Source organism: Geotrypetes seraphini, chromosome 1, assembly GCF_902459505.1.
Source record: "Geotrypetes seraphini chromosome 1, aGeoSer1.1, whole genome shotgun sequence".
NCBI lineage: Eukaryota > Metazoa > Chordata > Amphibia > Gymnophiona > Dermophiidae > Geotrypetes > Geotrypetes seraphini.
The window spans coordinates 20893386-20911359 of record NC_047084.1 but is presented as its reverse complement, the minus strand read 5'-3'; the positions used below and the strand labels follow the sequence as shown (position 1 = coordinate 20911359).

The following is a 17974-nucleotide window of genomic DNA, read 5'->3' as shown; positions in this document are numbered from 1 at the left end:
ACTTCTTACCCTGCCAGAGGAAGCAAGTCAGCTGTCTATGAAGCTGTTGAAGATCTCGACGTCAAAGACAAAGGGGCAGCAGCTGGAGTACGTACAATCAGCGAGGAAAAACAACCATCTTATACAATTGGACCCTACCATAGAAGGAAAGAGGCAGGGACTTCAGTCTGCTTTTAAATAAGGGAAGGGGCTTGACAGACAAACTCGGGTAATTTATTCCAGGCATAGGGGGCAGCTAGATGAAAGGAATGAAGTCTGGAATTGGCAGTGGAGGAGAAGGGTAACGGTAAGAGTGACTTATCTGAGGAATGGAGTTCTCTGGGAGGCGTATAAGGAGAGAGAAGCGAGGAGAGATAGTGAGGGGCAGCAATAACGTAGGCGCTGGAAATATAGACCTTGAAAGCCTTGATCTACATTTCCGGTGCCTACGTTTCACAAAGCCGCTGTTCTATAAACAGCACCATTATATGATTGACATACGATCATTGGCTGTTTTTTAGGCGTCCGCTGCCGATGGCACTATTTATAGAATTTGGGCTTCAGTCACCATGCAGATAACGTATAATATTATAAAAAGTTTTCCATGTGTAAAGTCTGTTTTACACAGGAGGTCTTTTATAAAGTGGTGCGGTAACATACATTCATGCTAAGTATGCATGGCAAGATTATGCATACTTATGTTCATGCTTTGTAGATGTTTCCAGGGGCAGTTGCGATATATGGACATATTTTATAATATATATATATAGGGCACATGCACACACAATTAATTAACAAGACATCAATTGATAATTGGAGTTAACTGGCAACAATTTGGATTTGCGCTCGCAGCTGCCCTAGTTGCTTTTTTATAACACGTGTCTAAATTTCATAGTATGCAATTCAAAAGGAGCATTGCTATGGGGAGAGTATGGGTAGATCAGGGACATTCCCAGAGGTTTAGACACAATGTTATAATGTTATATCTGTGCCTAAGTTGGATGCTGGCATTATACCAGGTTTCAACAGATGTAAATCCAGTGCCCATTAGTCACAAGATCTGTGCTAAGCTAGTATTCTGCAAAGGCAAATGCCCTTTACAGAATATTAGTTTAGGACAGATCTTTTTGGCACCTAACTTAATTGATGCTAGCCCTTAAAGTGCATGCACTTATTTAAATCAGCTTGTGAACAGGTGCACCAACTTCTGCATACTACTGGGATGGTTCCGGGAACCTATTTTGTAGAAGGCACATAGATGCACTGTGGATTTCTCACATCTGCTTATTTCATTCACAGTTTTCCATTCTGCATTTATATAGTCTTTTCAAACACTTCAAATCTATATTGCACACCATTTTCTTCTTGCAGATCTGCTGAGATACCAGGGTATCTGAAGAAAAAAAAAAGGAACAATATCAATATTAAACATCTTTAATAAGAGAATAATCCATACAATATCTCAAGACAACACTACTTTCTATTTAGATTATTTTTATTGAAGCAAATATTAGACCGCAAACACAAGCAAATCCACATTTACAAACCATCACCCACATCCCATTCCCTTCCCCACCTTTAACAACTATTCAGAAGTCTACTCCTTGCTAGAGGAGAAAGTGTCCCAGAATTTATACCAAGTATGCTGAAATTTCCTACCTTGTTGAGAGAAAAAAAATATTTTGAGTAATACTCTCTCAAGTTTCAGTAATCTATCATCTGTGTCTTCTAGAGTTAAAAAGGAGGCGGCTGTGTTCCGCCAATGGAGAAGAATGAACTTCTTCCCCATCAAAATAGCTCTATTTAAGAAGTCAACCAGTCCCTTAGGTGTGGGAGTCTTAACAATGACCCCCCCCCCCCCCAAAAGCAAAGGATCCATTTTGCCTCCACAAGTCCACAAGCTAGAGATATATTGAAGCTGGTGCTTCCAAAAGCTGTATATCCATGGGCAGGTCCAGAAAATTGGAGAAGCCATTTCAAACAGCGACAAGCAGTGGACAATCCCATCTTGCAAACTCTGCTTGGTGAAATATACAGCCTCAGTGGAGAGCGGTATCTGTAATTGTACATATCCCCCCAAATATATGCCTTGTATTGATCCACTGCAAAAGAAAAATGTAAATTGTTAATAATTCAATTCTGCAGTGGTATCTAGCAGATGCCTATGATGTAATCACAATGGAAACTTCACCTGAGCTCCCAAAGTGAAAGCAGAAGACAATTCTTCCTGCACATCCTCAACTGAGATCTTCCCTAATACTACTTTAATATCCAGTGCTAGGTGCTTACTTCTTAAAAAGTAGTTTAACATTAACTATAGTTACTTTACTAAAAAGTAGTTTACATAGTTAACCTAGTTATACTTGACTCTGATCTGTTGCTTACAAATCATGTCTTGCAAGTAGTATCAACCTTTCTACTACCTATGCCAATTACAGAAAATTTGAACATACTTCTCCAAAGCTGAATTTACACATCTGCTCTACCCCTTTACTCTACTACTCTATCCTGCATGGACTACTGTAATTCACTATTTGTGGGGCTATCTACAAAGAACCTACATGATTACAACATGCAAAATGCAGCAGCTCGCCTACTGAAAATTCTGAATATCCATGACCCCATCATCCCAGCATTGATTGCTGTACACTGGCTGCCCATTCGCAACCACTGCATCTTCAAAGCGCTGACTCTAGCTTCAAATTCTTTGGCAAAATGGTCCCAGCATACATGTAAGGAAAACTATCAACCTATATCCCTAACCGACCTCTATGATAACAAACACAAAAGAAGATTTGTTATTCCATCAGCCCGAGCCCTCCTACTAGAAAATGCCTGCAAACACATTTACTCCATCGTATTACCCAGATAATGGAATCAAATCCCAACAACCATCTGATCACTGGCAGGATTATTCAACTTCAGGAAAGTGGTAAAAACCCATCTTTTTACCTAATTACCATCCACAAAGATAATTCCTAACCCTAAACAAACTTTGACTAAATCTCCCATATGCTATCTCGGGAACCTCCCCTATGATTTATAAAGAATAGTTACACTTGCCTTACTACTGTATTAAGACCCAACTCATATGTTAGATTTCTCTCAATATGTATAGAAACTGTCCTACTACTGTAAGAAGTCTGTGTCTATAATGTTAAAATTGTCCTATCTTTATTTGAAGTCCTCACTCCACCACATCTTATCACTAACATATTGAGCCTATATTATAGTTTATGCATTATCCTTTCTTTAAATCCTTACTCCAACTATTGTATCACTAACATATATTATGTATGTAAACTTGTAATCAATTCTTGGCTCTTTTGGGAGGCCGGGCTAAAAAACTGAATGAATGAATAAACAAATTAAATTTTTCTTGCAGTAGTTTAATTATATGAGACAACTACTGCAAAGTAGTTAACTATTTCAATGGCATTTTAATTTGCCTTAAAATCAATTGCACAAGAATTGCACTTAGGAAGAAATGTGTTTAATGTTTAAAAACAGAGTTGATAAATTCTCAGCAAATCACTAATTAACTAATGCTAAATACTATATAATTACTCTGCTTTATGTTTAAAGTCTCAAAACTCTCAATGTGTCACCTCAGTTTATACTGCAGAAAAAAAACAAAACAGTTTCTCAAAGTTATCGTCACTGTGGCACTAAAATTTGTCCTAAGCAACTAAATAACTGCTCTGCTGCTACACTGATTGGAAGTGCAGCACTAAACTTGATAAAAGCTTTTGCTACTTTTGGAAATGCAAACTGTTTGTGGAAGTGTCTCTGAACGTTCCAGATAATGCTCATCCTCTTCATTTGTTCCAGATTTGGCTGCTGAAAGGTTGCTCTTTGCATTGGACAGAAAATCAAAGAAGTCTTCACCTCCAGCAGTAGTCTTTTCCTTGGATTGTAATCCCCACACCAATGAAAGCAGAACTACACCAGCAATTCCGAATTCAGACTAGTAATTATTGCACTATTACCTATCTTACCCTTGGAGTTTAAGGCTTCCAAAGCCTGAAGAATGTTTGTGGACACATACCTCCCAGAACAAAACCAGTCTAATCTTGATGAATTAAAGAGGGGAGGACCCTCCCTAACCGTGTCACTAAAATTTAAGCAAACAGTTTGATATCTTGATTTAGGAGGGATATGGGGCAATAGGAACCTATCCTTGTCTTTAACCGGTTTAGATAGCACCACCGTAGTAGCATGAGTCATCCTGCCTTGCTCTAGGCCAGAGGAACAAAGATATTGATACAGAGTCTGAAAGGGGTCCACCAACCTACCCCCCCAAATTTTATAATACTCCGAGCCCAAACCATCAGGTCTTGGAGCCTTTGCCAGTTTAAGATGTTTCACTGCTTGCTGGATCTCAATACCCTCAATGGGAGCATTAAGGGATTCCCTCTATGAGCGAGACAAAGATGGGAATCCCAAATTACAGAAGAACTCATTCCTTTGCCAAATGTCACAACTGCCCTTTTTACATAGGTATTGGTAAAACTTGACGAAAGCTGCCTGGATATCTATAGCTTTAGAGGCCATGTACTCCTCAGAGGTTATTTGTTTGGCTTCCCTGTATTTAAAGAAGCTAATAACTTCCCTGTCTTCCCTGAAAGTTACACTTATAAAGTTGTATATTTCTGGCCACCCTTGTATTAAGCACCTCATTGATTTGTGCCCAGATTGCACAGAATTGTTGCCACACACTATCTTTGGGCTTACGGATCATGCGTTCTCTGAAGGAGTGTAGTTGTTGAGTTAAAGTAATCAATTCCCTGTCATACAACTTCTTTTTTCCTAGCTGTGTACCCCAAACGCTTCCCCCTCATAACTGCCTTATTAGCTTCCCAATATACCACTGGGGAAACAGCTTGAGGATTATTATCTTTCAAACAGTAGTCCTATTCTTTCTGTAGAAAGGACTTAAAATCTGAATCTAGATAAAGAGTAAGGTTTAGTCTCCAAGTACTGGTGGTCGCAGACTATAGAAGTTCCAGTTTAACCTGCACTAGACTATGATCAAACACCACTCCATCTTCTTTGCCTGACCCTCTAGCTTGTGCCAGAAGGGTTGGTGCTAGCAAGATATTGTCCAGGCATGTATAGACTTTGTGAACATAAGAGTAATAAGTGTATTCATATTCATCTGAATGGAGGGTTACACCAAATATCTAGAAGGCCCAAATCTCTCATAAAGAAATTTACCCCCTTTCCTAAATGCCCCTTTGGCCATGGCTTAGAAGGTTTGCAGTCAATGAGGGGGGTCAGATATAATATTAAAATCCCCTCCTATTACTAACTGATAATCCTGTAGGGAAGCTAAAACAGCCAAAAGGCTAGAAAAGAACTTATAAGAGTACACATTGGGGGCATATATAGAGCACAAAGCAAATTTCCTTCTCATAAGCTCAACCACTCATAACACATATCGACCCTCCAGGTCCTGTATCAGCTTATGTACTGAACAAGACACTCTTATATGTATAAGGATCTTAACCCCTCTTTGTCTCCCAATATATGAGGCGAACGGCAGTTCTCCCACCCAATCTCTTTAAGATGTTCATAGTTGGAAAGGTGAGTTTCTTGCAATAATGAAGCATCAGCTTTTAATTGCTTACAATAATTCAGAATCTTGGCACATTTCATTGGTGAACATATACCACGCACATTCAGTTGCAACTTTCAAACTACCCAGGCTTAAATTCAGTGGACCTAAATAACATAAAATTCAAGTCACACATTGTGGTGCGGGTGGTCTCCCAGCTGAATCACCCCAACCTGCCACAACAGTTCCACCAGAGTGCAATATCTTTATGAACTTTGGATAGAATAGACCCATAAGATCCCTTTCTCTGCTCAGTCAATTCCCCTGTTCTTCCATCCCACCCTTTCCAAAGCCTCACTCCCTCTCATATCCCTACCGTTACCCTCATAACACCCTCCCTTCCCTACGTACCCTTCACTCATACATGCACTCTCCACCCACTGCACATACCTCAACTCCATCAGCCATACCAGTATGCACCATATAAGCACCAGAATTCCCCAGCCCATTCTTTCTCACCCCCCTTCCATATACAAGTAAAGTAACTTAAGTTTGTCAATCAGAGTGGTTATCAAGCAAATAAACATAGCGGTCAAAGAATCCGGAACATTTTCTCTCAAAACAGCTGCCAACATAGCTAGGCACCACAGCTGAGATGCAGGTAACTGTCACTACTGAACAAGGAAGAGGAAAAGCATGCTCACAGGAGCTCCTCATAAAGTCCATTCCAGGTGCCCACCCATGTACATCAGGCAGTGTATCTAATTTTTCAGGGCATGGAGATCCATTTCACAGCCACAATGCAAAATAAAGTCAAATATAGCATCATATTAGAAGTAACTCGCAAAGCAAATAAAAATACCAGTTAGAAAACCCAGAATATTTTCTTCTAAGACTGCTGCCAGCACAGCCAAGTACCAAAGTTGAAAATCAGGTAACTGTTATTGTGGCTCAAGGAGCAAGAAAAGCATGTCCTTAGGAGCTCCTCATGAATCCCACTCCAAGTGCCTACACATGCACATTAGGCATTGCACACAGATTTTTTTTGAGGCATGTAGAGCCATCTCATAGCTGCAGTACAAAAGAAGTCAAACACCATGGTTGAAGCATTCCACAGTACAGCACTGAAAAGTAAAAGTGTTAAGATGGCAGCTTATCCCAAAAAGGTACGCAGCTCTTCAACATTTGACAAAATGAGGTTGCGGTTTTCATGCATAATGCGCACCCATGCCAGGAATTGCAAGGTGAATTTTACACCTCTTGTAAATTGCCGAGAACAAAAAGGTGCTAATGCCTTGCAATGAGAAGTCCTGATAAAGAAGGATTCAATCATCTTTATAGTCTGAAGTGTACTGCATTTTGTAAAGGTCCAAAATCTTTGCCTTTACCACATAACTGAGGCCTAAATTCTACCCATTACAATAGGCCTCAGTCATCTGCTTTCTTTCCACATCTGGCCAATGCAGTGCATCCGCTCCATGTGTGCTGGGCTCATGTTCTGAGGAAGGACCAGCATCTGTGGGAGCCAGCGCTCCATAAGCTCTGAGTCTTTTACCTGCTTAGACAAGCCAATTATACAAAGATTTTGAGCCTGTCGCAATTCTCATGATCCTCAACATGATCCATGAGGACTTCAACTTGGGCTTCCACAGACCCTAGCTTCTCCTCCGTCGCTGCCATCTGATCCTCCTAAATGGCAATTTGAGACTCCACTTCCTGCAGATGCTTAGCATATACAGCCAAACTATGCCCCTTGGTCAAAGCTATTGTTATGCACTGCTAATCAAATAAAAATCCGCTCTTCTGGCTACCCGTCCTATCCTTTGGATGAAACCAACAGTTTAGTACACCTCTCTGTTCTGATGTAGAGCACTCAAGAGTCATTAAAATCTGCAGCCTCTTATGTTTAGTGCTGTCATTGTTCCATAATAATACCGAGTTAACTAAAAGGAATTATTTTATGGAAGGAAGATAGAAATGCAAACAACATTATTGCACTCTGAATCATAGCATGGTATTTAATTCTTAACTTCCATCTTCCCACATATTAGTTGTCAACAGTACATAGAACACAACATCCTGCTGGAAAGATTTTGCAATCCAGTTTACTGACTAGAAGAGCCCAACAAATCCTGCGTTATTTATCTTGTCGTCTAACAAAGAAGGCTTTAAACAAACTAGATTACAGAAGACAGCTTAATGCAAGATGTATTAAATCTTTTACAAAATATGAAAAACAAAGTAAAAAAAAAAAAAAAGAAGATGAATACAAAGTAACTTGATTTAAGAAATACATAGACTTCATTAAAAAACCAGAGAGCACATAAACCCTGATGTGATTCTACAAGGTCTGCGATCTATCCTTTTGTAAAAATTTTTACTCTTTCTTACCATTATTAATCTTATGAAAGGTCAGTAATTAAACAGAAGAAAACAAGTTATATTCATATGCCAAAAAGAGTGTATGTGGGATACAAATATAATGAGGAATCATGAGTTAACACATTTACTATCAAATGAGTAGGCAGAAAAACTGAGCCAGAAAGAACAGGAAGCCACAAAAAACCATATACAGAAATAAAGAACAAGAGATGAGCCGTAACTCAAGTTTTTGGGTTTTTCTATAAAATACATTAGAGGATTTACTAATCATTTATCACTCTTCTCTCTCCCCCCAGTCAATCTGCAGTCATATTAAAGCATCCTATTGAAATAATTGGATTCATACACAGGAGCGGTAGCAGGAACGCAGCACTCCTCCACACTTTCACACTACCCATTATTTATTGGTCTCCCTTTGGAGCATTCTACATAAAGTTGCAGTCTGCAGAATGACTCTTTTCTGGAGCCGCGTTTTGGTGTCAGTGGTCCGAGGATACTCCCTATATGACGACAAAATCGACTCAGAAAGGGAGAAACCACAGGGGACTCCAGCCAAAATGGCGGAGGCGCAACGGGTTTCTTGTCCTGTCTGGATGGTGGAACTAGTCGCAGAAATTACAGCAGCAGTGGAAACTGCTTAGGATAAAACGTTGCAGCAGATCTTTGACTGAGGAGGCCCATGAAACGTCTGGATAGTTTGAGTTTGGAACTGGATGTGACCCACCATCGTGTTTGTGCAATTGAGGACTAGGCCTAAGTGGCAATGAACTTGCACACTGCCTTGGAAACACGAGTGATGGCTCTGGAAAATCTTGAAAACAGTTCTCGCAGGAACAACCTTCATCTTGTAGGATTTTCCATCATATAATCGTCCTTATTGACTTGGAAGCTCCTAAGTGACACTCTCCATTTGCTGAGAATCAGGAGACCTCCTGGACACTTTCTTTAGTGTTGATTTTGCAAGTTGAGTATACTTTCACCTAGCCTTCATTTGGAAATTGCCCCCCCCCCCCCTTTTTTTTTTTTTTTGCTCGGTTTCTAGACTTTCTTTTATTATTATGTCATGTTGATGGCAGACAATGTGCTATATTTATCCACTGCCTCTAGAGGCTGCTATGTATTTCATTTCTGATATTTTATAGCTCTTTACTGGAGGTAAACCCTAAAGAGGCCTTTACTAAGAGCTTCTATTGTGGTGAACTTTGGATTCAGGGGGAGAGTGTGAGTGGGTATTGTAGGGGAAAGATCGTTAGGTGACTGATATGATGATTGGATTAGTTTGGGAAGAGAGTAGTATGTGTGATTGGATGCTGTGGAGTAGGGGGTGGGTTGATGGGTTAGAGGGGGAGGATACGTTTGGAGCTGATAGGGGTGGGTGGGGGAACTTCTTAAAGGTTAATCTATATTTCACTATATTTCTGCTGTGGATCAATATCTTCATATGCTACATGATTTCTGCTTGCTCTTCTAGACCAGACTCGGGGGGTGAGGTGTGCTGACTGTGACAGCCACTTCTGTACATATTAGCTTGCCTTGCGTTGGGTCATTTTATAGTTGGTCCTATACTTAAGATATTTATGTGGAATGTCGGGAGCATTTCCTCCCCTCTAAAATGTAGGAAATTGTTACATGCAATGCACAAACAGCGGGTGGATATAGCTTTTCTTCAGGAAACACATTTAAATGCAGTGGAACATAAAAAATTATGTTTCTGGTGGGTGGGAGACATTATTGAAGCTCTGGCACTGGGGAAGAAGGCTGGCGTAGTGATACTGTTTCGTAAAGACTTCAAGTGTTAAAAGCACAATGTTATGACCCTAACGGAAAATATATTATTGCCCATGTCACTGTGGATAGAACTCCTTTTCTTTTATGTAATTTATATACTCCTAGGTCCTGATTCTGCAAAGTGCTCCCGATTGTAGGCAGCTGTAGGTGTCCTACAGCTGTCTAATCAGCCAATCAGGAGGCACTTTTTCTAAAAAAAAAAAAAAAAAAATGCTCCCCAGGCAGGCCGCCTATTTTGAAGGCGCCTCCAGGGAGCCTAGAGAGGCCCGCAAGCCCGCCTAAGCTTGCCTAAGGCTAGGCAGTAGCCTTAAGCGAACCTAGGCAGCCCTACGCGTCTCCCTAGCAGAACGGGAGACGCTTACAATGTAGACTAGCAAAATGCTGGCCTACATGGTAAGCAGACACGGCCGCTGTACCTAATCGCGGCAAGGATCTCCCTGCTGTGATTAGTATTGTGGCCACGGCTATGGCCGCAAGTCTCCCCTCCCCCCAGCGATCATGGCAGGAGGTGCCCAACCCTTCCTGCCGACCCCACCAACGGCCCTCCCGACAATGGCGGCAGGAGGGTACCCAACCCCTCCTGCTGGCCCCCCTAAGATCGCCGGCAGGAGGGTGCCCAATCCCTCTTGCCAGACCCCCCCCAAAGAACCCCCCCACCCCGGAACCCCCCTTAGTCTCACTTTCAAGTTGGACCGGACGACTCCTCGCACATCCAGCCAGCAGGCCCACCTCCGTCCAAATGATGCGGGCCCAGCCCTCCCCTGCCCAACCCACAGGATCCTAGGGCCTGATTGGCCCAAGTGCCTAAGGCCCCTCCTATAGCGGTGCCAACAGAATCCGGGCCCTAATGTCTATGATAAACCTTTTTTCATGGTATAGTATCACACTTGCTTGGGTTGATAGGGTCCCTTCTGTTGCTTATTGGGGGTGATTTTAATTGTGTTCCAGATCCTGACCTTGCTAAATCTTGTAATCCTCACAAATTGTGTTTGATTGACACCAAAGGGGTCCCACTGCTTTGTGAGGCTTTGGAAATTGTTGATGTCTGGAGAGCCTTACATCATACAGTAAGGGATTACATGCATCTCTCTAGAGCCCATATGACTCAGTCCCATTTGGATTATATTTTGCTCGATCAAGTCTCTTTCAGTAAGATGGTAAAGGCCTATATCGGCCTCACAATCATATCAAATCATGCTCCGGTGTGGATTGTGCTTTGGGACTCTCAGGCATGGTCTTCTCCACCCTGGAGGTTTCTCCTGGAATTGTATAGGGATCCTGATTTTCCCCAATATTTATAACAAAAATGAGCTCATAATAAAGAACATGAATCTCAACCCATTCTTCTACTGGGATATGGTGAAAGCTGTCTTACAGGGAGAAATTATAGTAGTACCAAACGTAAATTGATAAGAGTCATTTTGCAACTGAAGCAAAAATTGATTCGGCTGAGAAAAGCATATGGGAGAACTCCTAATGGGGAACTTCAGCAAAATTTATTGGCGACCCAGACTGAATTGAATGAGCTATTGCACCAGAGAGCTAAGAAGACGGCCTTATATTATCAATATCAATTATATAAATATGGTAATAAGAATCCTAGCTGGCTTGCATGGTGGAAAAGGGGAGGGGCCCCAGGAAAGTGTTGACCCTTAGGGGGGCTGATGAACGTCTCCTCCATAATGATCAACAGACCTCTCAAGCATTTAAGGCATACTTTGCATCTCTTTACTCCAGGGAGGAAGATGGTGGGTTAACGCTTGAAGTGTACTTGGACAGCTTTGATTTGCCTACTTTGATGCTCAGGGAGACGCAGAAATTAAATATTCCCCTCACAGATGATGAAATAGCTTGGTTATAACAAAAAACAAATTAGGAAAAGCCCCAGGCCCTGATATGGAGTAGAGTTCTTAAGTTGATGGGTGAGGGCATATTGCCCATGCTTACCAAGCTGTTTAATCACTTTATTGATCAAAGCACTTTGTCTGACTCTCTGAGAACTACACAGATTTATTATGAAGCTAAACTTTTGGCCTCGGTTTTGGCAGAATGATTAGCACAATGATGTTGGCTGCCCACAGGTTGGTTTTGTGAGGGGTCGCAAGGCTGTCAAGAATATAAGAACCATTTTGGCTTCCCTTGAGTTTATCCACGCTCAAGCTGTACCCTCCTTATTAATCAGCTTTGATGCTGAAAAGGAATTGACCACATGCGCTGGGATTTTCCATTTGCTGTTTTGGAGACTTATGGAATCACTGGTAGATTTGGGGAGAACATTAGTGTACTTTATGATAGACCCCAGGCTCAGTTCTGGGTGAAAAATCATCTTACAGATTCTTTTGTCATTCAAAAAGGTACCAGGCAAGGGTGCCTCCTTTACCCTGTTTTATTTGCCCTTACTTTGGACCCTTTAATTAGAGAGATCTGATGTAATCCAGAGATTGAGGGAACTTTGTTGGAAGCCATGGAGTTCAAGATCTCAGCGTTTGCTGATGAACTTCTTGTCCATATAACTATATATGTCCATATATGACCTCCTTGGCTACCCTTTTAGAGAGCATGCGGGAATATGGGGACTTTTCGGGTTTTAAATTAAATGCTCACAAGTCTGTAGCCCTAGTACCTATAGAGGTCACTCGGACAACATGGCCAGGCCAGTTCCCATTGCAGTGGGCAACAGGAGAGTTTACATATCTGGGAGTGCAATTGCCGTCAGATCCTAAACACTTATATCATTGTAATATCATGAAATTGCTGATTGCTTCCATGCTCTAAGTGGGAGAATAGGCTTATATAGTATGGTACTGTTCCCACGGTGGTTGTATGTCCTTCAACAGCTCCCTTTTATGGCTTAAGCAGAAAGATCTCAAACTGCTCCAGTTGACATTACAAAATCTTTTGGGGAGAAGGAAAAAGCCTAAAAATGCTTTGAGTACCTGAATGTACACCACTTAGGTTATAAGTGGTATATAAATAAATAAATAAAGGGGCTTCCTAAACTTCATATTGAATATCTAATGCATAGTTGGAAGCAGGGAAGGATGAGAGTACCTAATCTTAGACTTTATAATTTAGTATGTGAAATGCAACATATGAAGGATTGGATGGATTCTGGGTTCTAATGAGTTTACTCCCTTGGGAGATAGAGAAAGTATTGTTTAATCCACTCCACCCCATTATCTTCTCTTCTAAACTACCTAGTTACTGTAAACATCATGGGATTCTTAGATATATGCGGTCGGTCTGGCGCACTTTGATGAGGGTATGGCAAGTGCAGATACCTCATATGGATGTCCTCCCTATAGTGGGTAATTTGGACTTCCAAACAGGCTTGAATATTACAGTCTTGAAATGCTGGGTGACCTCTGGTTTGGAGCAAATCTTTTCCTTTATACATTCAAAAGGAGTAATTCACTCTTTTGAGGATTTGTTGACGGAAAAGGGACCACTACAAAAAGATATTTTTTTTGCCTATCTATAGCTCTCTCATTATATTCAGGCTCTTTTTAAGGACGGTTTAACTTTGGGCATTGGGGAGAGAGTGGGTACTCTGGTTGGGGAACAAGAAACTTGTGTTGCCACAATTTCATTTTTTCATAAAACACTTCTCCCTCTTGTTTCCAGTACAGGACTATTTCCAGATTGCTTCTTGGTAGACAGACGATTTAGGGACCCCTATCCACGGGGTATTGATTAGACAGGCCCTTTGTAAAGGAATAGCAATTGTTTTCAGTGCTTTTTACAGAGAAAGTTTATTTTGTGTGGTCACTAGGGCTTATACGTCTCAAACCAGGCTTTTCATATAGGCTTGGTTGCTACTAAGCTGTGCCAGAAATGCCATAATGGAGATAATTGGAAGTGTTCTGGAGTGCAGAAGTTTTGGAGGGAAATATTTTCTTATGTGGGGGCCCTATTAAAAATGGTTTTGCTCCTTTTTTTTCACTGAGAGGGTGCTTTTCGTAAGAGGAGTCATCAATTGTTGGGTGGGCAGAAGGAAAAATTATGTTCTTACCTGTTAATTTTCTTTCCTTTAGACGCAGCAGATGAATCCAGAGACCAATGGGGATAGCCCACATCTACCAGCAGGCGGAGATAGAGAAACTGATTAACAGGTGGTCCTATTGGCTGGCACTCCTCCTGTATCTCCAGTATAGCTCCTTGCCCAAGCATCCGTAACCATGCAAAAAACTTCTTTCCCATAACAAATCTCAAAAGATAATAATACAGAATACAACCATCAACAATAACAAACTTCAAAAGTTGCACAAGAAAAAACAAACAGACAATATCCAGAAAGGGTAGGGCTCTGGATTCATCTGCTGCGTCTAAAGGAAAGAAAATTAACAGGTAAGAACATAATTTTTCCTTCCTTAGCAACAGCAGCAGATGAATCCAGAGACCAATGGGATGTAGCAAAGCAATCCTCAATCTGGGTGGGAAGCAAACGACGGCTCTGCAACAACCGAAGCACTAAACGCATTTACTGCATGCGCCCCCACATCCAACCATTAACGCAGAGATAAAGCACCCTCAGAAGACCAAGTAGCTGTGAGACAAAACTCCTCCAAGGAAAAAACCTCTGGACCAAGTCCAAGAAGTAACCATCGCTTCAGCGGAAAGGTCATGAAGTTCTCTCGCCAATCGCTTCCCTACCATCAAGCAAGCGTAAATAACGTCCTCCCGGACCCATCAAGCTTTAGACCAGTGGTGTCCAACCTGCGGCCCAGTGAAGTAGTTTGTGTGGCCCTGGTCGAGGACGATGCAGTGTTTTACTCTGCTGCCCCTGGGTGTTTACCATCTTGCCGGCTCCCTCCTCTGTCTTGCTGCAGTGTTTGCGCATTTGTGCAGCCCTAGAAACATTTTTTTCGGCCAATGTGGCCCAGGGAACCCAAAAGGTTGGACACCCCTGCTTTAGACACCACCATACGTTTGAGGCGTCCCTTGAAGAATACAAAAAGGTGATCTAAACCAGTGTTCTTCAACCACCGGTCCATGGACCAGTTCCGGTCCACAGAAATTTCCTGCCGGTCCACAGGGCCAGCATGTGCATCAGGCCCAAAACAGTGTTCTTCAACCGCCGGTCCATGGTGCAATCGAAGCGGCATTATCTTCGAGCCAGCTCCCTCTTCCTAACTGATTCAGCGCACAAAGCCACGGACAGTGGCTCCTACGCGCATCCTGCGCCTGAACCGGAAGCCTTCTCTCTGACGTTGCAACATCAGAGGGAAGGCTTCCAGATGAGGCATGGGACGTGCAAGGTGCAATTAGTACTATTATGGGGGTGGGGTCTGGAGTGGAGATTGGTTAGAGATGGGCGGGGTCTGGCATATGACTTAGCCCCGTGTTCCTTAACTGCCGGTCCACGGACTGATGCCGGTCCACAGAATAATTATTTTATTTCTGCCGGTCCATAGGTGTAAAAAGGTTGAAAAACACTGATCTAAACAACCACCAGTCGTTAGAAATCTAGCTCGTGGAGAACACTAAGCACTTAAAAAAAAAATGCAGTGAATAAAAGCATGCCTCCCCATTTCATCTCCCAGGAAGAAGGAAGGAAAAGTGAGAGTGGCATTAAAGAAAGGATGACACCTTGTTAGAAAGAAATGGAGATACCGACCAAAGTGGCCCTCCCCCACCCCCGAGTTTGTTAATCAGAAATAGGAAACTCCACTGAACAAGGCTTGCAACTCAGAAAACCGCCGAGCTGAAGCCATGGCCACAAGAAACCCTGTGTTCAACAGCATAGCCCTTTAGTGTCTCAAAAGATAAGGAAGAAACAAAGACTTCGGTAAACTGCAAAGAAGTACCGTAAAACTATACGCCGGACAGGGCTTTCCAAGAGGTGTACGAATATACCGTACTCCGTTTAGGAACTGAACTACATGAAGCTGAGAAGTAAGCGAAGAGCAAGATACCTAGCCCTTGTAACAAGCTAAGAATGGCCCTTGAAGCTGAAGGGAATTGAACGCCAAGCCCTTGGCAATACACTTGTTCCAAAAAAGAACCCTGGAAGGATGCAAACATTGAGAAGTACCCAAGAAAGGAAAAACCTCCAAAAGGAAGCAGAAGCCACAGTTGAAGATGTCTGTATCGCCTGGATAAGAGAAGAAACAACCTGCAACGCATAACCCTTACACGTCAGCCAAGACTTTTCAAAAGCTAGGCCGTACTACCAAAGTAGTATTAATATCCAGGTTGATCAGACCCAAGGGGAGCAAATCCGGAGAAACCAGGAAATTCAATAGTCCGGCTGTCGAAAGAATCATCAGGTCTGCATAGCAAGGATGGCGCAGCCAAACCAGAGATTCTTCAAATACTGCGCCCTGAAAGCGAGCGGGAGATGACCCATCCAAGTCAGCATCAGCCAGGAGAAAACCCTGAAAAAAGAGAAACCAGAGGCGAGAAAGAAGCCACGCTGCAACCCCCTCTGACTCCCACTCCCTGTGTCCGCCGAAGAAGCTAGGAAACTGAAAATTTTGAGACGAGGCCATGAGGTCTAGTTCCAGGAGATTTCACTTCCATACAAAGAGCTGGAATGCCTGAGCCAAAATTCACAATATCCAGGATGTAGAAGATTTCACTATTACTAACCTTTACACTTTCTAGAGTGCACACAGCGCTGCACACCGTCACATACAATAAATGGGCCATGCTCAGATTTCGCGGAGAGAAAGCCAATCCAAACTCTCTTCCTGACCCGTAAAATGAGCAGCCAACAGAAGAGGAAGAAGAGGGTCCACCCATTGAAGTAGAACCATGACATTACCCGCCAATTGAGTACATCATCTACTGCCCAGGCTATAGAGAAATATCACCATCATAATACTGACTGAAAAGACCTCAGCATCATACCGGAAAAATGGTCTGAAGCTCCAGAAACGGTAGCCTGACCATGCTCCAGAGTAGAAGAATGAACAAGCACTGAGTCGCCTCTTAAGACCAGACTCGTGGATCTGAGGATGGAAGGCACCGAGCCCCCCAACTCGCCAGCCCGGGATATTTGGTGACCAGGAGCCAGTCCAACAAAAAACGAGGCATGCCTTTGAAAATAGAAATCACGCTGAGCCACCAAAGCATACAGAGCAATGCTTGAGGAGCCCACCAAATAATGGAAGCCCTGAGATACCGGGAACCACCGGAACAAAAGCGACTGCTGTAGCGTTATAATGGGAAAGCAAGCTGAAGTTCCCAGTGGAGTCAGCAACATGGATCCTAGAACCTGTACAGAATCCCATACTCTTGGACAAGGTGACCCGAGACTGCGACCCATCGCCCTAGTCTCAGGGAAGAAACACATTTCTCTCCTATATGAAGAAAAACAGCTTCCCGATATACCTATAAATAGTACAGGAGAAAAGAGACCCGTGCAAATTCGAAGAGTCACGTCCAAAGAACTGAGGAAAAGACACCACCCCTTTCATGGCAGACAAATGGCCCGACTGGACGCCATCCGAATCAAGCAGCCAGTCAAGAAGAAAGTAGGAGAATCGCCTGGTAGTGCCAAAACGGTACCACTGCCTTCATTTTCTAAAGCCTGGGGTAGGCGAAATGGCATGAGGCAAAATCGAAAGCGCTGCTCCAAGAGAGGCAAGCAAACCAAGTGCCGATTCGGAGTCCATAGGAAAATGTAAATAGTCTCCCAGTGTTTCTGCAGAAATGTGTAACCCTGAGAAACCAATTCAGTAGAATGGGATCCAGCCCCAGTCTGCCCAATGCCCCCATCTTGGGCACCATGCAGTAAGTGGAACAACATCCCTTAGTTCCTGAAGAACTACAAGAACTGCCCTGAGGACCAGTAACACTTAAAAGGGAAACACAAAACATAGAAACTCCAAGAACGAACCGGAAACCTGAGGAGGATGCAAAGTTGCAAGAATCCTGAAAAAAAAGTTCACAGCCCCCTGACCTGACAATATAGCTTCTTCCCCCTCAAGAGAAAGCCTGAAGAGTCAGTGGAAGAAGTCAAGATCCCCTCAGAACGAAGTGCCGAAGGTCAGGGAACAGCAGAAGGAGCACTATAGGATTTATAAGAAGAAAGAAACTATCCTAAGAAAAATCAAAGCTTGCCAGGGAAAGAGGAGCATACTGGAACCATGAAAACAGTACTACCTCCATGCAACGTGAGTGAAACATGTATTGTTTCATTAACTGAGGCAGACAAGGAGTTGGGCTTATAGAAGTAAGTGACTTACTCAGGGCCAGAAGTAGCTGTAGAACGCTGACTGCCAATTTTGTCTAGAACCTGCCATTTAAAAATGGCGATGGTAA

General features: G+C 42.6%; 1 protein-coding gene across 2 annotated transcripts in view; it reads right to left on the bottom strand.

Moving 5' to 3' along the window:
* Positions 1-341: 341 nt before the first annotated feature.
* The window catches only part of DHFR (dihydrofolate reductase), a 108779-nt gene continuing 91146 nt past the window's right edge, over positions 342-17974 (bottom strand). For both annotated transcript variants that reach the window (XM_033929196.1, XM_033929195.1), the window contains exon 6: positions 342-1372. In XM_033929196.1, coding sequence (XP_033785087.1) covers positions 1294-1372 — 79 coding nt within the window. In that variant the 3' untranslated portion in view covers positions 342-1293. The remainder of the gene's footprint in view (positions 1373-17974) is intronic.